At 35.2% G+C, this 21378-nt stretch overlaps 1 protein-coding gene across 4 annotated transcripts in view; it reads right to left on the reverse strand.

Annotated features, from left to right (window-relative positions):
* Nucleotides 1-20788, reverse strand: part of MINDY3 (MINDY lysine 48 deubiquitinase 3) — a 91086-nt gene extending 70298 nt beyond the window's left edge. For 2 of the 4 annotated variants that reach the window (XR_012469955.1, XR_012469954.1), the window contains exons 1-6: nt 20447-20788; nt 10800-10879; nt 9351-9411; nt 4714-4887; nt 1279-1330; nt 194-308 (exon numbers count right to left, since the gene is read on the reverse strand). Coding sequence is in view for 2 of the 4 variants with exons in the window: in XM_074192921.1 (XP_074049022.1) it covers nt 194-308; nt 1279-1330; nt 4714-4887; nt 9351-9411; nt 10800-10879; nt 20447-20540 (576 nt within the window). In the remaining 2 variants the exon portion in view is untranslated. The remainder of the gene's footprint in view (nt 1-193; nt 309-1278; nt 1331-4713; nt 4888-9350; nt 9412-10799; nt 10880-20446) is intronic. The other 2 variants (XM_074192921.1, XM_074192922.1) reach the window with 2 other exon arrangements.
* Between the last annotated feature and the right edge of the window lie 590 nt (nt 20789-21378).

Here is a 21378-nt window from a genome sequence, read left to right on the forward strand (position 1 = left end):
ACTCAATTGAAATGAACAAAAGTGGCGCAGTGGATAGAGGACAGGCCCTACAGCCAGGAAGTCCTGAGTTCAAAACCGACCTCAGGCACTTAATAATTACCTAGTTTAACCCTATTACCTTCAATAAATAAAATGGGGGGGGGAGGGGGAAGGAAATTAACAAACGTTTCAAGTACTGACTTCTTAAACAAACCTTTGTCAGTATCACAGAATACAGAAAAAGTAACACTCCAAATCTGTTTGCCCACATGGAATACTGATCCCAAATAGCTTCTTTTAGTTCAGGAAAACTTTTGAATGACCTTTTGCTGAGGGGGAGAAAGAAACGAACATTAGTGACAAATTTGTAAAATAATATAAACCAATAATTAAGGAAAAGGAAGAAAGCTGAGATTTTAAATTGTTTTATATGCTTAAAAAGCTATTACAAATAAGATACTGAGTATCATACAATCATCATTGTACAATCATATCCATTAGCAGAGATAAGCTGGCTACTGGTTTTATCTAATAAATGGAATTAAGTAATGCAGAAATGCAATTTGGCAGGGACCGTTTCCACATCTCTGATCTGTGCATTATATAGGGTAATGTCTAGGATTAATAACATATATTCCAGAAATAATTTAGAAAAATAAGACAGTTTTGTTTTGAGCCAATTAAGTGGAAAAGAGTCTTAAATTTCTGACAATAAAAAAAAAAAAGAGAATTTACTAAGAATTATACTTGAAATGGTTAAAAAAACTTGACTTCTTTAACTGGAAATTCCCTATAGTAATGAAATCACTGCTCTAGTTAAAAAACAAAACAAAACTGAAATAATCTGAAATATTTGAAAAGCATTTCTTATGGATATGAAAATGAGAAACTAAGTCACAACTGAGCTAATTTCAAAGAATATGAATTCTGATACAAACTTCACTTTAGTACATTCTAATAAAGAAGCATGCCTATTCTTCTATCATGTAATAAAAGAGTTGAAAAGTAGTTTTAGCATTAATTATATTTCTTCCATTTTCCTATGAAAATAGATGACAATGAATAAAATATGTTTAGATAATTAGGATCTAGGTAAATTTTTATTATTAGTATGTTACTATTTTTGATCCTTTAAATACAACATAAAAATTATCTTCAAAGTATTCATTTAAAGTCCACATTCAACAATTTCAATACAATGTTTTTAAAACATCTTTCCCCATTCCATAGCATGAATGAATTTCAAAAAGTAATGTGTCCAAAAGATAGGTATTTTAAATGTTCCAACATGTTACTTACTGAATTAATGAATGAAACCGCTCAAAGCCAAGCTCTTCGACAGCCAAGGCAGCTATACATAAAAGACACTTTTCAGCACTACACATGGCAAATAAATGACACAAGATACACACAGCAAGCTATAAATATTTTCAAGCTTCAAACATAATGTGTCCTATTTCTTCCCCCCCCTCTTAAAATGACCAATTTATCTTCAATTTTATTATTATACAAAGAAGCAAAACATTTTGGCATTTAAATTGTTGTGATTAAAACTAAGATATTTTAGACACAAATTACAAAATAGTAGCTTATAATAAATGTCCTTTTAATAAAGCTAAACTAGTAGGGCTTGCAGAATTGGGAAGAAATTTCAGGTTAGTATTTTGTTCAATTTCTAATTCTAGGTATAAATTCAAACCCTTAATTTTTTTTCAGATAGCAATGTTAACTAAGTTGTACTTAACAATCAGCAAAAAATATATTTTTAAAAGAAAAGAAAGCACAATAATTTTGTAAACATAGGATTTCTATTTTTTAAAAAGTTAAAATTCAATTTAATAATGATTGTTTTTAAAAATTACTTCTCATGGGGCAGCTAGGTGGAGCAGTGGATAGAGCACTGGCCCTGGAATCAGGAGGACCTGAATTCAAATCTGCCCTCAGACACTTAATAATTACCTAGCTGTATGGTCTTGGGCAAGTCACTTAACCCCACTGCCTTAAAAAACAAACAAAAAATTACTTCTCATATCTTTTAAATTTTGTCATTCTCTGCAAAATGCCCCTTCATTATTAATTTTCCCTATTTTGTTTGTGTTCACATGCCTCAAATATCTAGAAAATGACATAGCATTCTGAGTCTATACAGGTTCAAAAACTGCTTTAGATCAGTTTCCTTAAAATCAATTCATTCAATTGTTGATTGTCAATTTACCTCTTTAAGAATGGATAAATATAAATAAACTAAAATAATGAAATAAAAGGAAACAATATCCTTAAGTATCGTGTTACTGAATATGCCTCATTTCATTTAAAGAGGCCTTAAATTCTATAGTTAAAAAAAAGTATTTTAGATATTCTAATAAATAAATACAAAGATTCATTATGTATCAAATATATCACTTCTGAGGGAAAAAAAGTTGTAATTGAACCTGAGACTCTAATATCGCAAACAAGTGTGCATTTACTAAGAAGCCACAAGTATACATCACATAAGCCACTGAAATTGGTGTGCTTACACAGTAAAATATGCAATTAGAACAAAAATCAAATAGTTCATATTAAATTGCTAAAAATTATGTTTAATTTTCTATAAATATGACTAATTCTAGTGGCTGATAATCCCAATGATTTTTATTGAGGTATATGTCATGAAAGTTAACAAAAGAGTTAATTTAGAATAAAGTGTAAAGCAAAAAAAAAAGCTTAGCAGGCAAGAATAATGGAAAGATACAGGAATACAAGAAACAGAACAAAGCATCGAAGAAAGGAAATAACAGGTACAAGAAAATATTTATGATGAAATAATACTTTATATGTTTAGTTTATTTCTAAGCATCTATGATAAATTTTTAAAATTTCCTGATATAAACAAATATAAAAACAAAAACAAATCTTCCAAAATTTGGGAAGCATTGTAAATATTATAATACTATCATAAATTTTTTAAAAAGTATTTTGAATGAAATACCAAGTTAAGCTTAATTTTAGAATATCAATTTACTACAAAGAAGACATCAGGTCTTCTATGTATATGATGGCAAGTATCTTGGAACACACTTAAATTAATTAAGGAAGTACCAATCTCAAAGCTCCAGACCTAAGTTAAATGTCTCATCAAGTATAGTACAGAAAACAAGATAGTCTATAAATCCATAATCAGACTTTAAAAAAATCCAGAGTACTCAGATTTTCACATAATCTCTTCTATAATAGCCTCATTAAAAGAAGGTATTTGATTGATGATCATTTAAGAATTAAGTTTGAAATTAACTACTTTGAGTACCCACATACCATCTATATCACAAAATAATATTATATTAAATATGTAAATAATTTTTCTACCAAAGCAATATATGTAATTGTTTCAATATAAATCATAAGTGAGTCTATTATTTTCACCCATAGGATAAACACTAAATTTTCCCTTCAACATATATATCAACTACAAAAATAATTTGAATACTTTGAAGGAGCACCTTCTCTCAATAGAAACAGAAAATGTCTTCTTTTCATTAATTTAACAGTAAAATGCTTAATTGTAAATGTACCGGGTCAAAGACATAACTAATTAGTCAAGCTCATCATATTTTAATTTTAAAAGCAAAGTGTGGTAAATAATTACAATAAAGGTGTGATTATGAAAGAATCAAGATGGATGTCATAAGGATAAAAAACTTACTTTTTAGAAATATAGCATCCAGTTTTGAGAGGGAGGAGAGGGAAAGGAGGAGGAGAGGGAAAGGAGGAGACGGACAGGGATTCATAAAGAGAAAGGGAAGCAGAGTTTCCAGGTCTGTTTAGTACTTTGATTCCTTTGGCTACAGATTGGAATAGTATAAAATGCTTACGAGATGAAAAAATAATTTGTAAGGTGATCTTTAGAGTGGACTTTATTAAAAATTAAGTCTTGATAACTATTAACTGACTCATGTAAGCAATTCAATATTTTGAAACAAAACAAATATAGACTAACAGAAGATTACACATTATAAATTTAGAGAAAAAGTCAACTGCCTATGATGTACAGAAGTAGAATTCACCTTCAGGAAAAAAATAACGTATAGTAAAAATAACTAAGAATTTTGTCGATTACCATTTTAGGGGAAAAAATGTCATTACCCTGTACTTTGACCTACTTAAATGAAGGCAGTTAAATTTTTTTTTTTAGTTTGTCCTTTTAAAATCATCTATGGACAATACCAAATATTTCAAGAAGAATTTCAGTTTTGTATAAACATGACAGATAAATAATATTGATATAATCTGCCAAGAAACATGGAAAATTTCCCCTCCTTTACTCTAGGAAAGATCTAAACACACAGGATATTTTTTTAATGTAGTATAATAGTAATTTTACCTTTTACCTTTACCTTTTGGAATGTCAAAGGAGAATGTTAGTTACAAGTAAAGAAGAAGTGTGTACAATAAGAAATACTTTAATAGATAATTCAATAGATGAGTCTTGAACAGCACAAGAGAGTAATAAATGAGAAGTTTAGCAGAATTAAAACATCTTTACATTTGATAGATGCTTTTTTTTCCTTTTGGGAAAAGAGGTCTGCTAAAAGAAAGTTAATGTCCTCTAAAAGCGTTAGTAATCAGACTCTAAATGCAGGCTCATAAATGAATATACTCCATGAAAACAGTTTGTTTTTTTTTCCCTTCTTAAACTTCAGTAAGTTTGAATTAAGTGTGAAATAACATTAGCAATAAAATGAAAAAGCATCTTACAAGTATGTTCCTCTTGACCACTAGATTCTGCAGGGCCTTCAGAAATACTTGCAGTGTCCCCTGTGGTCTTTCCTCTTATCCAGGCCACCAAGCAGTAAGATCCGGAGTTGTCAGAGCAGGTTGTTTCTAAAATATCACACAGGGTATGACAAAGAAGATCCTTCCGTTCTTCTTCTAAAATTGATACAAGTTATAAAGTTGTTACAAATATTGTACATTGTATCTTATCACAAAGTATAACACTACCAAAGTGTTTCTGTGTACATGTGTCTTTATACAGATAAATAAAATAACAGGGAAGACAAAGAATGGACAGGGGCTGGGGAAAGTTTAGTTGCAAATTAAAGGACATTGGAGAGTTCAGTAGTCAGTTTAGGAAGACTGTTACCACATTAGGGACAGTCAGAGAAAATAGGTGGAGCTGAGAGATGGAGTGTCTTGTTCATGGGAAGGTCCAAAGGCCAATGGGTCAAAGAACATATACCTGTTGTGGAACACGGTGTCTGAAGACTGGAAAGGTAGCAGGGTATTAGGCCATGAAGCACTTTGAATGCTAAATAGAGTGTTCTGAACTTGGTATTAGAAGCCAAGGGTAGTCTTTAAGAGTTTACTGAATAGGGTGTGACATGATTAGACCTTGGCTATGGGGAAATCATCTTAGTGGCTGAATGGAGTTTGGAGTTGGGAGAGAAGTGAGGAAGGCAGACCCACCAACAGCTTCTGCAGTGATCAATATGTGAAATGATGACAACCTGATCTTACCAGAATAAACACATTATCAGGGAAGAGAAAAGGGTATGTTTGAAAGATGCTGGAAATGAGAAAGATTTGGTTCAGTTCTTGTCCTTCATTATCAAAGATGAACAAAATGACATCATTATGTTTGAGACAAACAACAGTGTGTCCAACTCTGTCTGGGTTGGGCACAAATAGTCCATGGGAATACCTAGGAGCTTACTCTAAACTTACACATCTCAGGTTTCCTTTGAGGTGCTTCCATTCTGCCTTGCTCATAGAGTGTAGCCCCCTCACTGATGAAGGCACGCCACGCTGGCCGGTCCTGTGCCCAGGGTCACACAGCTAGTTAGTGTCAAGTGTATAAAGCTGGATTAAAACTCCCATCCTCTTGACCAGTGGTCCACTGTGCCATCTAGCTGCCCCAGTGAAATAGATAGGCCTTAGGAAATGGCTAGGATATAAAGCAAGAGTGAGAAATTCAGCAGGACTTCAAATTTGGGAGTCTGATGGACTAAGAGGATGCACTGTCCTCAATAGAGATTGGAAAGGTAGGAGGCAGGAAGGACTTCCATTTTACATAGAGTTTAAGATGTCTGCTGAACATTCAGTTAGAGATATCTGAAAGGCAGTTGAAGATGCAAGACTGGAGGTCAGTAGAGAATTTGTGGCAAGATAGATTTGAGAATCATTATCAGAAAGGCAGCTAAGTGGTACAGTGGGCCTGGAATCAGGAAGACTTGAGTTCAAGATCTCAGACACTTACTAGTTATGTGATCCTGGGCAAGTCACTTAAATCTGTTGACCTCAGTTTCCTCATCTGTTAAATGAGCTGGAGAAGGAAATGGCAAATCACTTTAGTATCTTTGCTAACAACATTCTAAATGGGGTAATAGAGAGAAAGAGGAGTGAAGAGAGCCCAGGATAGAATCCAGAGGGACATCAATGATTAGGGAGTATGACCTGGAGAAGGATCCAACAAAGGAGACAACAAGGTCAGAAAGGGTGGGAGGTACAATAGGAAAGAGTACAAAAACCTAGGGAGAAGCAGAACAGTATCAAGGAGAGAGTAATGAACAGTGTCAAAGGCTATTGAAAGATCAAGAGAATAAGGATTGAGAAAAGGCTGCATTACTGACTGAAGATAGCAATTCCGGTTGAAACGATAAAGTTAAAAACGGATTTTAAGGGGTTAAAAAGTGAGTGAAAGGGAAAAAGAGATACAAGAGATACAAAAGATATGAGCAGGAATAGAAGGATCAAGTGATAGTGTTTTCAGGTTAAAGGAGACATTGAGCATATTTATAGTTTTTGAAATAAGTGAAAGAGCAAAGAATAACAAAAAAGGGGCTAATCTGTTAGAGGAGATGTGATGGAATGAGATTGCCTGCACAAGTAAGGAATAAGACCACTTTATCATGAGAGATAGGAATGAAGGACTAGAGAGTGGCAGAGGGCACCTGAGTGATAAAATATGAGAATGTAGAGGAATAGGAAGCCATGAAAGGAGTGAGAAGGTTTAGAAAAAGCTGTTTTGGAGAGAGGAATAATGAACTGATATGGGAGGTTGAGATTTTATAACAAAAATTTGTAATGAACCCAATTAGAACTGCTATATGATTTTTCTCTATCTTTGTTCAACAGCACATGTGAATTAGCCCAAGTGAGAAATGGTGGAAGTGAACTAAGGTTGAGGATTGGCAGTAAAATGATAAAGGGACAAGTGAGAGAGTTTTATTCTTTTTTGTTTCTGGATAACATAGACATACTTTTGTAAAAACAAAAAAACAATTATAGGACTGAAATTTTTTTTTTTCTGAATAGTATCTCTAATGTCTAAGGAAGGTAGAAGTGAAAGAAGAAGGAAGGAATGAATGCTGGAAACAAAGGAGGGGAAAAGTTGTAAGAAGAGAAAATTTATTTTCTGAAGTTTTTTTTTAACTAAGGGGAAAATATTAAGGAATTTATGCAGTGTTCTAAATTTAGGGAAATGACTGGATATGAGTGCATTAGAAATAGTACAAAATTATAAGCAATCATTGGTTAATCTCTTTAGAACATCATATTTAGTTCTAAAACTGTTCATGTTTAGTTTTCCATTTCTTTATAATAATCTTAAAAAATAAGTTCAATCAACATACATTTATTTATTAAGTGCCTGCTAGAGGATTCTGGGAGTCAAGGCTTAACAACTGATACTGAACCATGTAATATCTCTAACTATGGAAGGACTACCATCTAACAGAATCATGTTATAAAAGCCAACCAAAATCTTTAGTTAAAATCATGTTATTTAGAAATATTCTAGAAAAAAGCACTTTTTTGTATTAAGACTGCATGAATAGTCACAGAACTTTCTGAAAGGAATTTGAGGTGAATATCATATCTGTTTTAAAAGAGTTATGTCTAACACAAACTGTTTTTTTGTTTACCAAAAGCTATATTATATCTCTTGAATGAAATTTTGTATTTATAATCAAATATGTATTCAGTTAGTAAAATAGCAATTAAACACATATATTTAGAAAAATTACACATTCCTGACATTTCTTAATAGTTTCATTTCAAATGAAAGATTAAATAATGAGAATTATAAATTAATAACTGGATTTTTCCTTTTGAGATCTCAGAGAGGGTTGAATGGTGTGCTGCAAAGTGTATTACCATATAGTTCAAGAATATATGCACATGAGAGGTGGCTAGGTGGCGTAGTGGATAGAGCCCCGGCCCTGGAGTCAGGAGTACCTGAGTTCACATCTGGCCTCAGACACACAATAATTACCTAGCTGTGTGGCCTTGGGGAAGCCACTTAACCCCATTTGCCTTGCAAAAAACTAAATAATAATAATAATAATAATAATAATAATAATAATAATAATAATAATAATAATAAACAATATATGCACGTGAGTTTCAGATATACTATTTACTAATTATTGTTACAGGTTTTAACTGCTTAGACTCCTCATCTGTAAAATTAGGATAGATGTCTAATTGCTCTGCCAAACTGAAAGAAGAGTTAATCAACTGAGAAAATGTATTTTGTAAAATGTAAAAAAACTATTAAAAGTGATGAAATTAATAATACATTTGTTGATTAGATAAAATGTAACTAAAATAAGTTTTTAAAAATCAAGATAAATTTATTTTTTAAGAAAGGTATTATTTGAGTTTTACAATTTCCCCCCCAATCTCACTTCCCTCCCCCACCCCCCACAGAAGGCAGTTTGCTAGTCTTTACATCATTCCCATAGTATGGACTGATCTATGTTGAATATGATGAGAGAGAGAAGGAAGGAAGAAACATATCAATACTATAAGCAAACTAGAAGATCAAAGAGTCATTTACCTGTCAGATCTAGGGCAAGGGAAGCAGTTTATGACCAAGGAAGAGGTGGAGAACATCATTAAAAACAAACTAGATAATTTTGATTACATTAAATTAAAAGGCTTTTGCAGAGACAAAACCACTGTAACCAAGATCAAAAGAAATGTAGTAAATTGAGAAACCATTTTTACGTCTAGTGTTTCTGACCAAGAACTCATGTCTAAAATATAGAGAACCGACTCAAAGTTTTTTTTTAAAAAAGACAAGCCATTCCTCAATTGACAAATAGTCAAAGGATGTACACAGGCAATTTACAGATGAGGAAATCACAGCAATCCATAATCATATGAAAAACTGCTCTAAATCACTAATTATTAGAGAATTGCACATTAAAACATCTCTGGGTACCACTTCACACCTCTCAGATTAGTCAATATGACTAGAAAGGGCAATCAATATCAATGTTGGAAAGGATGTGGGAAACATGGGACACTAAAATATTGTTGGTGAAGTTGTGAACTCATTCAACCTTTCTGGAAAGATAAATAATTATTAAAAAATAATAATAATATACCTTGGCAGTCTCTCCAAGAAGACTTTTCAGAAGTAAACAATAGCTTCTTCAAAAGAAATGCCTTTATAAAATTAAAGCAGTAAGTATTAGAATACATAAACATAGCAAAAACTCAAATGTCAATCTCTAATTTTAAAGTATAAGTAATCTAATTCCTTGCTCTGTTTAGGTCTTTTCATTTTGCTTTAAAAATTCTGTTGAATTAAAATTTCCCAATATGAAAATATTGGGAAAAATATTCTTTTAACTTTTTGATCAAACTGATTTAACATTACAATTAATTTTAATATTATATGTTAGCACTGACACAAATTAAAAAATATAATTATACACTATATATTATATCTCATTCTTCTCTGTCAGGTATATTACTCTCAACACATGGAAACAATTGAAGACAAAGAGACTTAACAATCATGTATCTCCTTTGGAATTTTCTATCATGTTCCCACAAACTTCACCAGCCCACATATATTGATACCATATCAATTTCCTCTGCCCAAGGCTCCTCTGATTGGAGAATGGAGTGAAGAGCTCCTTCCAAAACTTCCATGTAAGAGGGAGCCCAGATCAGCAATCTTCCTCCATTCACCCTGTTTTTCAGCTTGCTTTTGTGTGTCTTCTTCAGTAGATTATAAACTCTTTGAGGGCAAGGACTTTTCTTTTTGTATTTGTAAATCAAGCACTTAGCACAGTAGCAGGTACTTAAATTTTTTACTAACTAATCTATAATTTAAATTTTTATTAGTTTACTATAGTGGAAAAAATGCTGGTCTTGTAGTTAAAAACACTTGAGACAACCTCTAATTTCCTAGTTGTGACCAGGAGCAAGGCATTTCACCTTTCTGAGGCTCAATTCCCCTACCTCACTGTTGCTATGAAACTCAAATAAAATAACAAATGCAAAGTACTTTGAAAACTTGAAAATGCTACATAAATAACTATTATTACCTATTATGATGAAGTGTAATTTAAATAAATTTCTCTTTAAGTATTCAAAGAAGAGCATATATAAACATTGTCAATGCACAGTATTAATCATCAATTTTCCCCTACTGGTTTATATGGGATTAAACTGATTAAGAGCCTAATGTCCATGATTAACAATTATACAGATTTGTGTAAATCAAAATATGAAAGACAATGTGGCATAGGCATAATGGCTGGAGTTTCAGCCTCGAAGGCAAGAAGATCTGGGTTCAAGATCTGCCTCTGACACATTACTGGTTGGGTGATCCTGAGCAAATGACTTAACTTCAATGCCTCAGAATTGTGGAATTATAAATTCCAGGAGAAATATCCACAGAAATACACCTTGTTTGAGAAATTCCCCAAACCAATGTAATCGCAGGTCCAAACTAATCTCTTACAAAAACAACCCCCAGATTTAACAGTGAGCCTTCTCACTTCTCATTCACGCAATCTGTAATCATTACCAGCACATGTTACCTGAACAGGAGCAATAACTGCACAGGGGCCACCTTCAAGCTGTTCCAGTGCAGACCCTTCTGATTCACTAAACACAAAGCCTAAAAGAAAAAAAAAAAAAAAAGATTAAAAATATTATTAAATAAATGTTTCTATAAGAAACATCATTCATCAAGGTAAGAAAAATATCTGTGGAGTTAATCAATTAGTGGAGTAAAAGGCTGCAGATACTTTAAGTCTATTGATTAGGAAAGGAATATGTGACACAGCTACTGGTAGCTAAGTCTAAATAAAATGATACCTTTCTGTGCCTTGATTTTCAATTTGTAAAATGAAAAGAATAAATGAGATAACATATAGCATCAACTTGGAGTTTAAAAGATAATTAAAAATCCAGGATTTAGTAGTGTTCTATTTCATTTTTTCACTCTTTGTTTAGAACTGTTTAGAACACTGTTTAGAACAAAAGGGGTTTAATAGCTTTTTGGTGGCTTTTGATACAGTATTTTGATCTTTCAAAGTCTACCAAAAAAGACTAAAAGCCATATTTATCTTCACACTGAACCATGCTCCCTAAAATAAGAATGTGGAGTGGCATTAAAAAATAATAATAATAGCACAGACATAGCACTTTATTGTTTGCAAATTTCTTTTCATATAAAAGCCACTGAAGTTTACTGAGTTGGAGGAAAGTAATTTGGTCAGACCTAAACAGAGCCATGAAGAAGGCAGTTAAGCCAATAGGCCACTGCTGTAAACCAGATATGAGATGAGGGCCTATAGCTGGTAGAAGTGTCAGAGAAGAAAGGAGGTCATAAATGAGAAGCTGTGAAAGTAAAATAGACAGGTTTTCTGAACAGACTGAATACTGGGGTGAGAGAAAGTTAAAGATGACACTTAGACTGCAAGCCTGAATGACTAGAAGGATGATGGTGTCATCAACTCTGTATGCATTTTCCATATCTGAAGGCCCTCACCTATCTACTTAGAGAAGGAAAGAGTGGGGAAAGAGAAGAAGAGTGAGCATTCAGTAATGGGGAAGTTAAGAAGGGAGGGTTTGGGCAGATAGAGAATTCAGTTTTGGAAATGTTAAAAGTTAAGAGGCTTATAAGACATCCAGTTCGAGATGATCTATAGGCAGTTTGAAATGCAAGTCAAGACAAGAAAGAAGTTAGGGCTAAATAAACATAAGAGAATCTTCATCAAAGAGATGATAATGGAATCCATGAAGTTTATGAGATTGCCATCTGTGATCTAGTGGGAGATAGGAAAAGAATTTAGGTCAGAGTCCTGGGGGATACCCACAGTCAATGGAGCTAGATAAAGACCCATTGATGGACAGAGAAGGAGTAGTCAAATAGGAGAACCAGGGTAGAACAGTATCATGAAAATCCCTCAGTTATCAAGAAGAAGAGGCCGATCAATTCCATCTAAATCTATAGAAGTCAAGGAGGATGAGGTTTAAGAAAAGACATTTAGCAAATAGATCACTGGTGATTTTGGAAAGAACAGTTACTATCAGACCTGGCTGATTAATTTATTAGTTTTGTTGAACTTCTTTTCCCCCACCCTCCCTCTTTTATTCTTTATTACAAGGAACATCTTTTTGAGAAGGGAATATATTTGGAAATTAAGGTAATGTTAAAATCAGACATCAGTAAAAACATTAAACAAGAGAATTGTTGTCATATGAGGATCATTAAAAAGAATTCAGTATTTAGCTTGGAGAACAAGAATCTTAAGGACCTGAAAACAATATTTACGTACTGAAGAGCTGTCAATGAGAAAAACTATTACACTTATTCTGCATGATTCCAGAATGTTGAACTAGGAGCAGTGAATTGTTTCAAACCATTAGAGGTATCTAAATCCCATTTTGTTTTGTTGTTACCTTTTGTTTTCATATCCCAAGTATTTCACCATAATTTTCCCTCTTCCACTGAATCCTTTCTTGTAATAGAAACATTTTAGCAAACTGATAAAGACAATAACCATGCCCTAAAGAATGCATGCATCTTCCATATCTGAAGGCCCTCACCTATTTATTTAGAAAAGGAGAGGGTAGGAAAAGAGATGAGTGAGCATTCAGTAAGTATCTACTAGGTGCCAGGCCCTGAGCTAAGTGCTCAACAAATATCCTGTCATAATGATGATGATGATGATAATAACAATGATGCTGTTTGTACTTCATTCTTAAAGAAGACCACGATATTAGGGGAAGTGATGCTATGACAAGCATACAAATTGGTTTTGAGTGAGAGTGTTGTGCTAAGTCATCAGAGTTCTCCTGTGCTAAATCCTCCAGAGTCATTTGGGTTCAGTGACTAGTTATGAATTAGGACTGGAGATGGTCCTGAATGCAAGGTAATCAAGATAAAAGACTTACACAGAATCACACAGTTCCTTGAATTCCACTGGAAAGAAATCCCAGGCTTCCTGACTCAAGGTCTAGCACTATATTTACTGCACTCACTTATCTGTTTCTTACTCAAATTGGTTATTAATACTAATTATATTTTCTGGACTTTTATAATTGACTATTTTGTTTTCTTGTTTTTATTTTGTTTTGCACCAGTTCATACATGTCCTCCTGTGTTAGAATTTAAGTGACAGGAAAAAGTATATGATAGCATAAACTTTTTCATAAATTTTAGGTGGGAAGACATGCCAAACATATGAAAAATAATATGTTCCCTTGAAAAATACATTGTCATCTGATACTGAGTGAAGCAGGAAGTACCAGAAATACAAAATGACCACAATAATTTTAAAAGGGGAATAAAAATCACAAAGCAAAACTTATATCACAAAATTATGATGAAGTTTGAGGCTTAAGAGCAGAGAAAATGCATCTTCCTCTCTTTGCTGCAAAACGGGAAGAATTTGTCAATAAATATCTGTTAAGGACCTACCTTTTACCAAATACTACTAATTTTTTGTGGAATATAAAGAAAAGGAAAAGATAACCCTAGCCCTCAAAGAACTTACAGTCTAAAAAGGGAGAGAACATGCCACTTTGTACAAATAAGCTACATGATAAAATGGAAATAATCAACAGAAGGAAAACATATGGTAGCAACTCAAGGTCTTTTACCAATCATAATTGTCTATTGTATAGTGGAAAACACTAAAGTTAGAAGAAGCAGATGTTCCATCAAATCCAGCTTGTTTTACTTATTACCTTGCCTGACTTTGGTATGCCAATTAAGCTATCTAGACCCCAATTTAGTCACTTGAAAAATGAGGTCTCTAAGATCCTTGCTATCTCTCAATCTATGATTCCTATAATTTTTCTCTAGACTTTCTCTACTTCATCTAAGATTTTCCTAAAAACAAAAAATGCAGATATGAGCTCATTAAAGTAGAGTATAATGATACTATCACTGTTGTAGTCATGGACACTAGACTTCTATTAATATAACCAAAGTTTCCATTAACTTTTAAGCTTTTCATTAAAAATCTTACAGTGAGTCTGAAGTCCACTAAAATACTTTTTCCTGCCCATCTTCAGTTTCAGACTTGTGAAGTTGGTTTTATGATTTTATGATTATAAAAAGTTTTACATTTTCCCCCATTTTTTACATTCTCTTTTCAATGAACCATCAATAAATATTTCAATATACAATGGAGGTGCAAAATAAAAGAATTCCTGACATAGCTTTTCTTTAAAATATACATTTTATTAAAAATAGTAAAAAATGTTATTTTATGGCCCTTCCTGTCTCTCTTTTTATCTTATTTTGTGCATTTTAAATGCTTTGATGCTCTTTTGGAAGAAGGGGGGGGATATCTATCGAAAGTTGCTAATTCATTTTTATCCTGATGCAAGTTTTCCTTTGCGACACACACACACACACACACACACACACACACACACACACACACGAATATTTAAGCTGGTCATATCAAATTTTATCATTTAGAGCTCATTGTTCTGGCCTATCAACTACTTTTTGTATGCTAACTTTATCATGCAGTGTATTAGCTATTTCTTCTGACTTATGTCACCTGCATATTTGATAAGTATACTATAAATACACACACATGCATAGTTATATATATGTATAGTTACTGTTTTGCAATTTATATTTAAAACATATACTATGCATGTATGTTTACTATATGTATCATAGATATATAAATATCTGCATATGTGTATATATTGTATCTGTTGTTCTATCTAGTATATTATATATATATATATATATATATATATATATATATATATATATATATATATATATATATATATACCTATATTTAAGTCATTAATAAAGGTCTTAAAACACCACAGGAACAAGAAAAGATTTCTAGTATTTCACTAAAGATAACTTGCCAAGTTACTATCAAACTATTCAAACTATTAATGACTTGCCTTTCTATCCTGTCATTTAATGAGTTCCCTACCCACTTACCTATCAGCTAGCCTACTTTTGTCCATCTTATTCACAAGATTACTTATCAAATATTTGCTAATAAATCATAGCCTACACCTACAGCATTCTTCTGATAATAGTAACCACTTTTCAAAACAAACAAAAGGAATTAGATTAGCATGGCATGTCTGTTTTTGATAAAGTCACTTTCATTTCTAGATATTCATGAAAATATTGGTTCTGAAATTCTGCCTGTAAACCAAGTCAAAGTTCACTCAGCTACAGTGCAGTTGTAGGCACACAGATGCCTGTATTTTGAATAAATTTCAAAATTGCTCCACTTGGTCAGGCAGTGGCAATTCTAGAAGAGAAACATCATTTAAACATGGCGTTATTTAAAAAAAAATTTAAATCTATGAATTGTTTTTTTTAATGTTGGCTCAAGACCTAAAAGCAGTCCAATACTAAGTACCATTATAGATTTATGAAACAATGCCAGAGTTGATGTCAGAACACTAATGCAGTATTTTAAAGTGCAGCAAAGAGGAGTCTTATAGTCTACTCTGACATCCCAAAAGACCACTTGGAGCAATCTCTGGCAAATGGAAACTCAAAACAAAACAACAAACAAAAAAAATAAATAGAACACACAAAAGCCTACTCCAAACCTCATCTCAGTTTAACAAATTGAATCACCCAATACATATATTCAATTGCCCTGAAACATTAACAATGTTTGTAATTGATATTTAAAGGATTTTATTCTGTCAAGTACTTTTTAAGTGAAAATGAAACACTGTAAATTCGAATGCTGTTTTTATTAAATTATTTCTGTAAGGACATTTACCCTGACAAGTATTCCAATAAGTCCTTTTCAGCAATTTTATTAATATAACCTTGTATCTGCAAAATAATTCCAATAGTCCATTAGTTATTCATATGATAATGCTGAAAAGTATGCACTTTTCACTTTGAATAAAGTCCAGGTCAAGACTTAAGGAATATTGGCACTACAGATAAAGAGGCCCTATTTACCAGCAGAGTGGCCACAATTATTTCACCTACCCACAAAGCCCTTGGCTAAATTGTCTCCCCCCCAAAATGGGTATAATAATTGTTGTACTTCTTACCTCACCCAAATCTAAAGAGGAAAGCATTCTACAAACCTTAAAGCTTTAAAATGGACAAAGCTGTTGCTGTTACTTAGGTGAATGTGACAGTCAAAGAAAACTTGAGAGCTAGACATGGCTTTCAGGACTAAAAATACATTAGAGTGGAACTGTCCAATGCAGAACACCACTACACAAAAAATATGATTCATATTTATTAGTCCTCTTAAAAAGTTGTCAAACCCAATTTTATTTTACATTTTATAAAGGACATATGTGTGTGTGCGTGTGCGTGTGTGTGTGTGTGTGTGTGTGTGTGTGTGTGTGTATGAAAAAAGAAAATATTCTCTAAAACAATAGATTTGGAGGCAGAGACTGTAAACTCCTTGGGGGTACCAGTCTAAGCTTTCTTCCTCTCAGTTTCTTCATCTGTATAAGTGGTTTGGGAATAGATGATTTCTAAGTACCTTTCTAGTCTACATGATCTTGAATCTTTGGCAAAGCCCACAGTTAAACTACTTCACACTATAATAGCCATACTGTGAGTTTACCTTAACAGTTCAAAACAAAAGTTGTCCATATTTCTATATTCCAGTAGGGGTAAAACATTATAAAAAGTTTTGCACAGATTATATGGTAAGGGTAGAAGCAAGCAAAATAATGCTTCCTTTAAAAGTTTCAATATATTATTTCCCTAACTCAACACCACATATAATTATCACCAGTTTTATTCCTGTTTGTTATCAAAATGCAAAGATCCAAAGGACAAATAATTAAAAGGGAAACATAAAGTTTAAGATAAGATTTGAAAATGCAGAATTTTTAGACCAATTATATGTCATCAAATGAGATCTGTTCCAAAAGCATGTTAGAAATTCCATGAAAACAATAGGATGAAAATAGCACAGACAGTAAGGAAAGGTCTATTCTAGCTATGGTTGTAGAATTATAATGATTTGAAATCAACCCTAGGGAACCCATAACTTAGTCCTATGTTTATCATAAGCATTTTGATCACTGAATTACAATATAAAGGTATTGGTGGCTTGATTATCAATCATTCAAAAATAGCATTTATTAAATTTGGAGATGAAACAACACTGAGAAGTAATTCTTTTTTTTTTAAGTTTTTGCAAGGCAATGGGATTAATTACTAGAGAAGTAATTCTAATACACAATCAATATTCAAAGATTCTGACTGATTACCACATCAGATGTAAGGTTTATTCAAGGATATAAGGTTTATTTATGTCAAGTATGTGCATGCAGGCACATGCATGCACACAATAAAGGCACTAAGAGAGAAGATAGAAATCACTCTAATAAATATGCAAGAAGGGAGTTTGGAATTCTAAGGAGGAGGCAGTATACTCCAGGTGTGGAGGGTAGATAGCTTATGCAAAGGCACAAGGGGAGATGTTTAAGTATATAGAGAACAGCAACAGATTCAGGTTAAATGGAAACCGTTTAGTAAAGAAGGTTCTCTTGGGTTTTGAAGATAAAACTCCCCATTCCTTCATAACAGAGGAGAAATGAGCCTCTCATTTAGACTTTGCAGTCCATGAAATACAGTAACTTTATAACCACGCCTTGATTTAGTGATACACTACTATTATAACAGGCATACACTGATCAGCTGAAGAAGCTGGATAAGTTATGGGCAGAGGAAATTGGGATGTGATTAGCTGTGCTTATGTGTGTGAAAGGTTCTATGAAAGAGAGATAAAAGTTTCTGGCCTTGGAGGACAGATCTCAGACCAAAGTGCAGAAGCTGCCAAAAAAGAACAAAAAAAAAAAGCATAGTTAGGCTCAATTAAGGGTAATATTGGCTAATCTAGGCATTAGAACTATCAAAAACTGGAATGGGCTTCCTTAGAGTGTAGTGTGTACCCACTCAATGGAAGTATTCAGAGATGACTTAGTATGATACAGAAAGGATTCTTGTTCAGGAATGAACTGGATTATTTGGTCCTTTGAGAATCTTTCTAATTCTAAGACTCTAGGATTCTACCATTAACTTGAGGTGTATGACTTTAGACAAGCTGCTTAACCTAGGGAGGCAATCAATTCCTAATTTGGTTATTGATCATTGATCAATAAATATATTTCAAGCAGCTAGCAACATACTACTTTGGGTATTTAGGTTAAATAAAAATCATCTCTCCTAAAATGAGAGGAAAGGATGGAGAATATCTCTAAACTTCTAATTCTAAAATACTATAGTTCTAATTTTCAAAGATGCTGAAAGTATGCCAAGAAAAATATAATATTTTTCTTTATGACATATATTCTGGGTGTGTTTTCAATTTTAAATGTTCAATAATCACTTTTTTTTAAAGGTTTTTGCAAGGCAAATGGGGTTAAGTGGCTTTGCCCAAGGCCACACAGCTAGGTAATTATTAAGTGTCTGAGACCTGATTCGAACTCAGGTACTCCTGACTCCAGAGTGGGTGCTCTATCCACTGTGCAACCTAGCCACCACCTAACTGCTCCCAATAATCACTTTCTTGACCAGATATTTGTTCCATAAATGGATTGTTAGAATTAAAAAAAAAAAAGAAATCCAAAACTCGGCCAAAATGTCTTAAGAGTAACAAACTTTTGGGGTGGCTAGGTGGCGTAGTGGATAAAGCACCGGCCTTGTAAGTCAGGAGTACTTGGGTTCGAATCCTGTCTCAGACACTTAATAATTACCTAGCCGTGTGGCCTTGGGCAAGCCACTTAACCCCATTTGCCTTGCAAAAAAACCTAAAAAAAAAAGTAACATAAACTTCTATCTGTATCTCAAGAAATAAAGTTTCAAATATGATGACAAAACCTCAGTACTTGGGGAGCTACCTGAGGGTAGCTAGGTGGTGAAGTGGATAGAGCACTGGCATTGGATTCAGGAGGATGTGAGTTTGAATATGACCTCAGATACTAGCTCCTTATTAGCAATGTGACCTTGGGCAAGTCACTTAACCCTGACTACACTGCCCCCCCCCATTATCAGGTGTCCTGATCCATATCTGACTCTGGTAACTTAGCACAGCATCCCCCGTCTCTCAAATCCAATTCACATGCTTGTCATGGCATCACCTCCCTGATGTCAGTGGTCTTTGAAAATAAAGGATAAACATTAAGGTGTCCCTAGGCTCTCTCCTGGACTCCTTCACAAAAGAGAAGAAATGAGACACAAGAAACAATCCTGCCCTCTCATCTAGACTTTGCAGGCCATGAAGTACAGTATTTTTATAACCACACCTTGAATATCAGTGATACACTAATAAACTAAATAGCTTCCTCTAACCACCCATCCACCTCTTATTTCCCTCCTCCTTTAACACAACAGGTCGAATCTAGCTTAAAACAGTCTAAGCCTATTATTGATTGACCTCAGCCTAGAACAATCTAATGAGTCACTCCCTTTTTTCTTTAATTGATGAGGACTCCAAGTTTTAATTAACCTCAGCCTAAAACATTCCAACAAAGTCACTCATTTGTGTAGAAAGCTGGTGTAAACACAAAAGGTTGACAAAAAGTTCTTCACCTTGACCAAAATGCAGGTAAATTACATCTTGGTTTTTTTTTTTTTAAGTTTTTGAAAGGCAATGGCGTTAAGCGGCTTGCCCAAGCTCACACAGCTAGGGAATTATTAAGTGTCTGAAGTCGGATTTGAACTCTGGTCCTCCTGACTCCAGGGCCACCTAGCCGCCCCCAAGTCACTTTAAAAAAAAAAAAGGGGGGAACGGTGCCAAGGGCTCTTAACCTAAGACTAGGTCGACTTTTCGAAGTCACTCATCTGCATTGGAAACCGGTGTGGAAGCCGAGCCTCAAGCAGTCCGGCCAGCTCCCCCTTCGACAAAAATGGACACCGGCGCAGTGGATAAAGCACCGGCCCTGGGTTCAAATCCGACCTCAGACACTTAATAATGACCTAGCTGTGTGGCCTTGGGCAAATCACTTACCCCATTGCCTTGCAAAAAAAAAAAGGCCAAAGAAAGGAAAAACGTGGCCAGCGACGGGCATGGAGCGTGGCCGATCCGGCGGCTGCAGAGCCCCCTCCCCCGGCGGGGCGCCCCGGGCGCTTCCCCAGGCGCGGCTCGCGCTCGGTGCAACGCCCCGCGGACACAAAGGGGCCGACTGGAGGCCGCGCAGCCGCCCGGCCCTCCCCGGGGCCCGGCGTCCGGGCCGCCCGCGGTACCTTGAGTCCAGCGGCAGAAGATGGTGTCGGAGAGGCCGGGGCTGGCCTTGGGGCCCCACACCAGCTCCATCAGCTCTTTGGTCAGTTCGGACATGGTGGAGGGCCGGCCGCCGGGGCTTCGCTGCCAGGCCTCCCGCCCCGAAACATGGGGATCGGGGAGGCTGCGAAGGAGCGGGCGGAGGACGCGCGGGAGGAGCGGGCGGAGGCGCAGGACGGGCCGGGAGAGGCGGGGAGGCGCCCGGCTGCTGTGCCCGGGCTCCGCCGCCTGTCAGCCGAGCCTCCGCGCCGAGCCCCGCGGGACCGGAACTCCTCCGCCACTTCCTCCCCGGAGCCCCGCCCACCGGCGCCGGCCGCGGCGCGCCCTCGCCGGAAGCGGAAGTGACGCCCGAGCAGGGGCGACTTCCTAGGAGCTGTCCAGCCTGCTCCCCCCTTTGGTCTGGCCGCCGAGCCGCGGGAGCCCCAGCTAGCAGTCTCTGGCGCTCGGCCACCGCCATCCCCTTACAGAGAAGGCCCTCCGAGGCTCGCCTGGAGGCAAGGGCCCCGCTGCCTTAGTCCGTAACAGAATTATTATTTTATTAGTAGGAGAACAATAATCATCGGACCCCGTGGGGAGTTTTCTTGGTGAAGATTTTGTTAACAGTTGGACATTGCCTTTTCCGGTTCATTTTACAGACGGGGAAACTGAGGCAAACAGGGTGAAGTGACTTGCCTAGGGTCACGCACCCAGGTTGTGTCTGAGGCCGTGTTTGAACTCACGAAAATGACTGTAGGTTCTGCCCCCTCCACTGTGTCACCTAGCTCTGCCTGGATAGTAACAATAATAATAATAGCTTTCATTTATATAGCTCTTGAAATAATACTTTGCAAATATTACTTAATCCTCACAACGATCTGGGAGGTAGATGCTCCTAAATATTAATAATACTGATAGA

Source organism: Macrotis lagotis, chromosome 7 (genome assembly GCF_037893015.1).
Source record: "Macrotis lagotis isolate mMagLag1 chromosome 7, bilby.v1.9.chrom.fasta, whole genome shotgun sequence".
In the NCBI taxonomy this organism is placed as follows: Eukaryota; Metazoa; Chordata; class Mammalia; order Peramelemorphia; family Peramelidae; genus Macrotis; species Macrotis lagotis.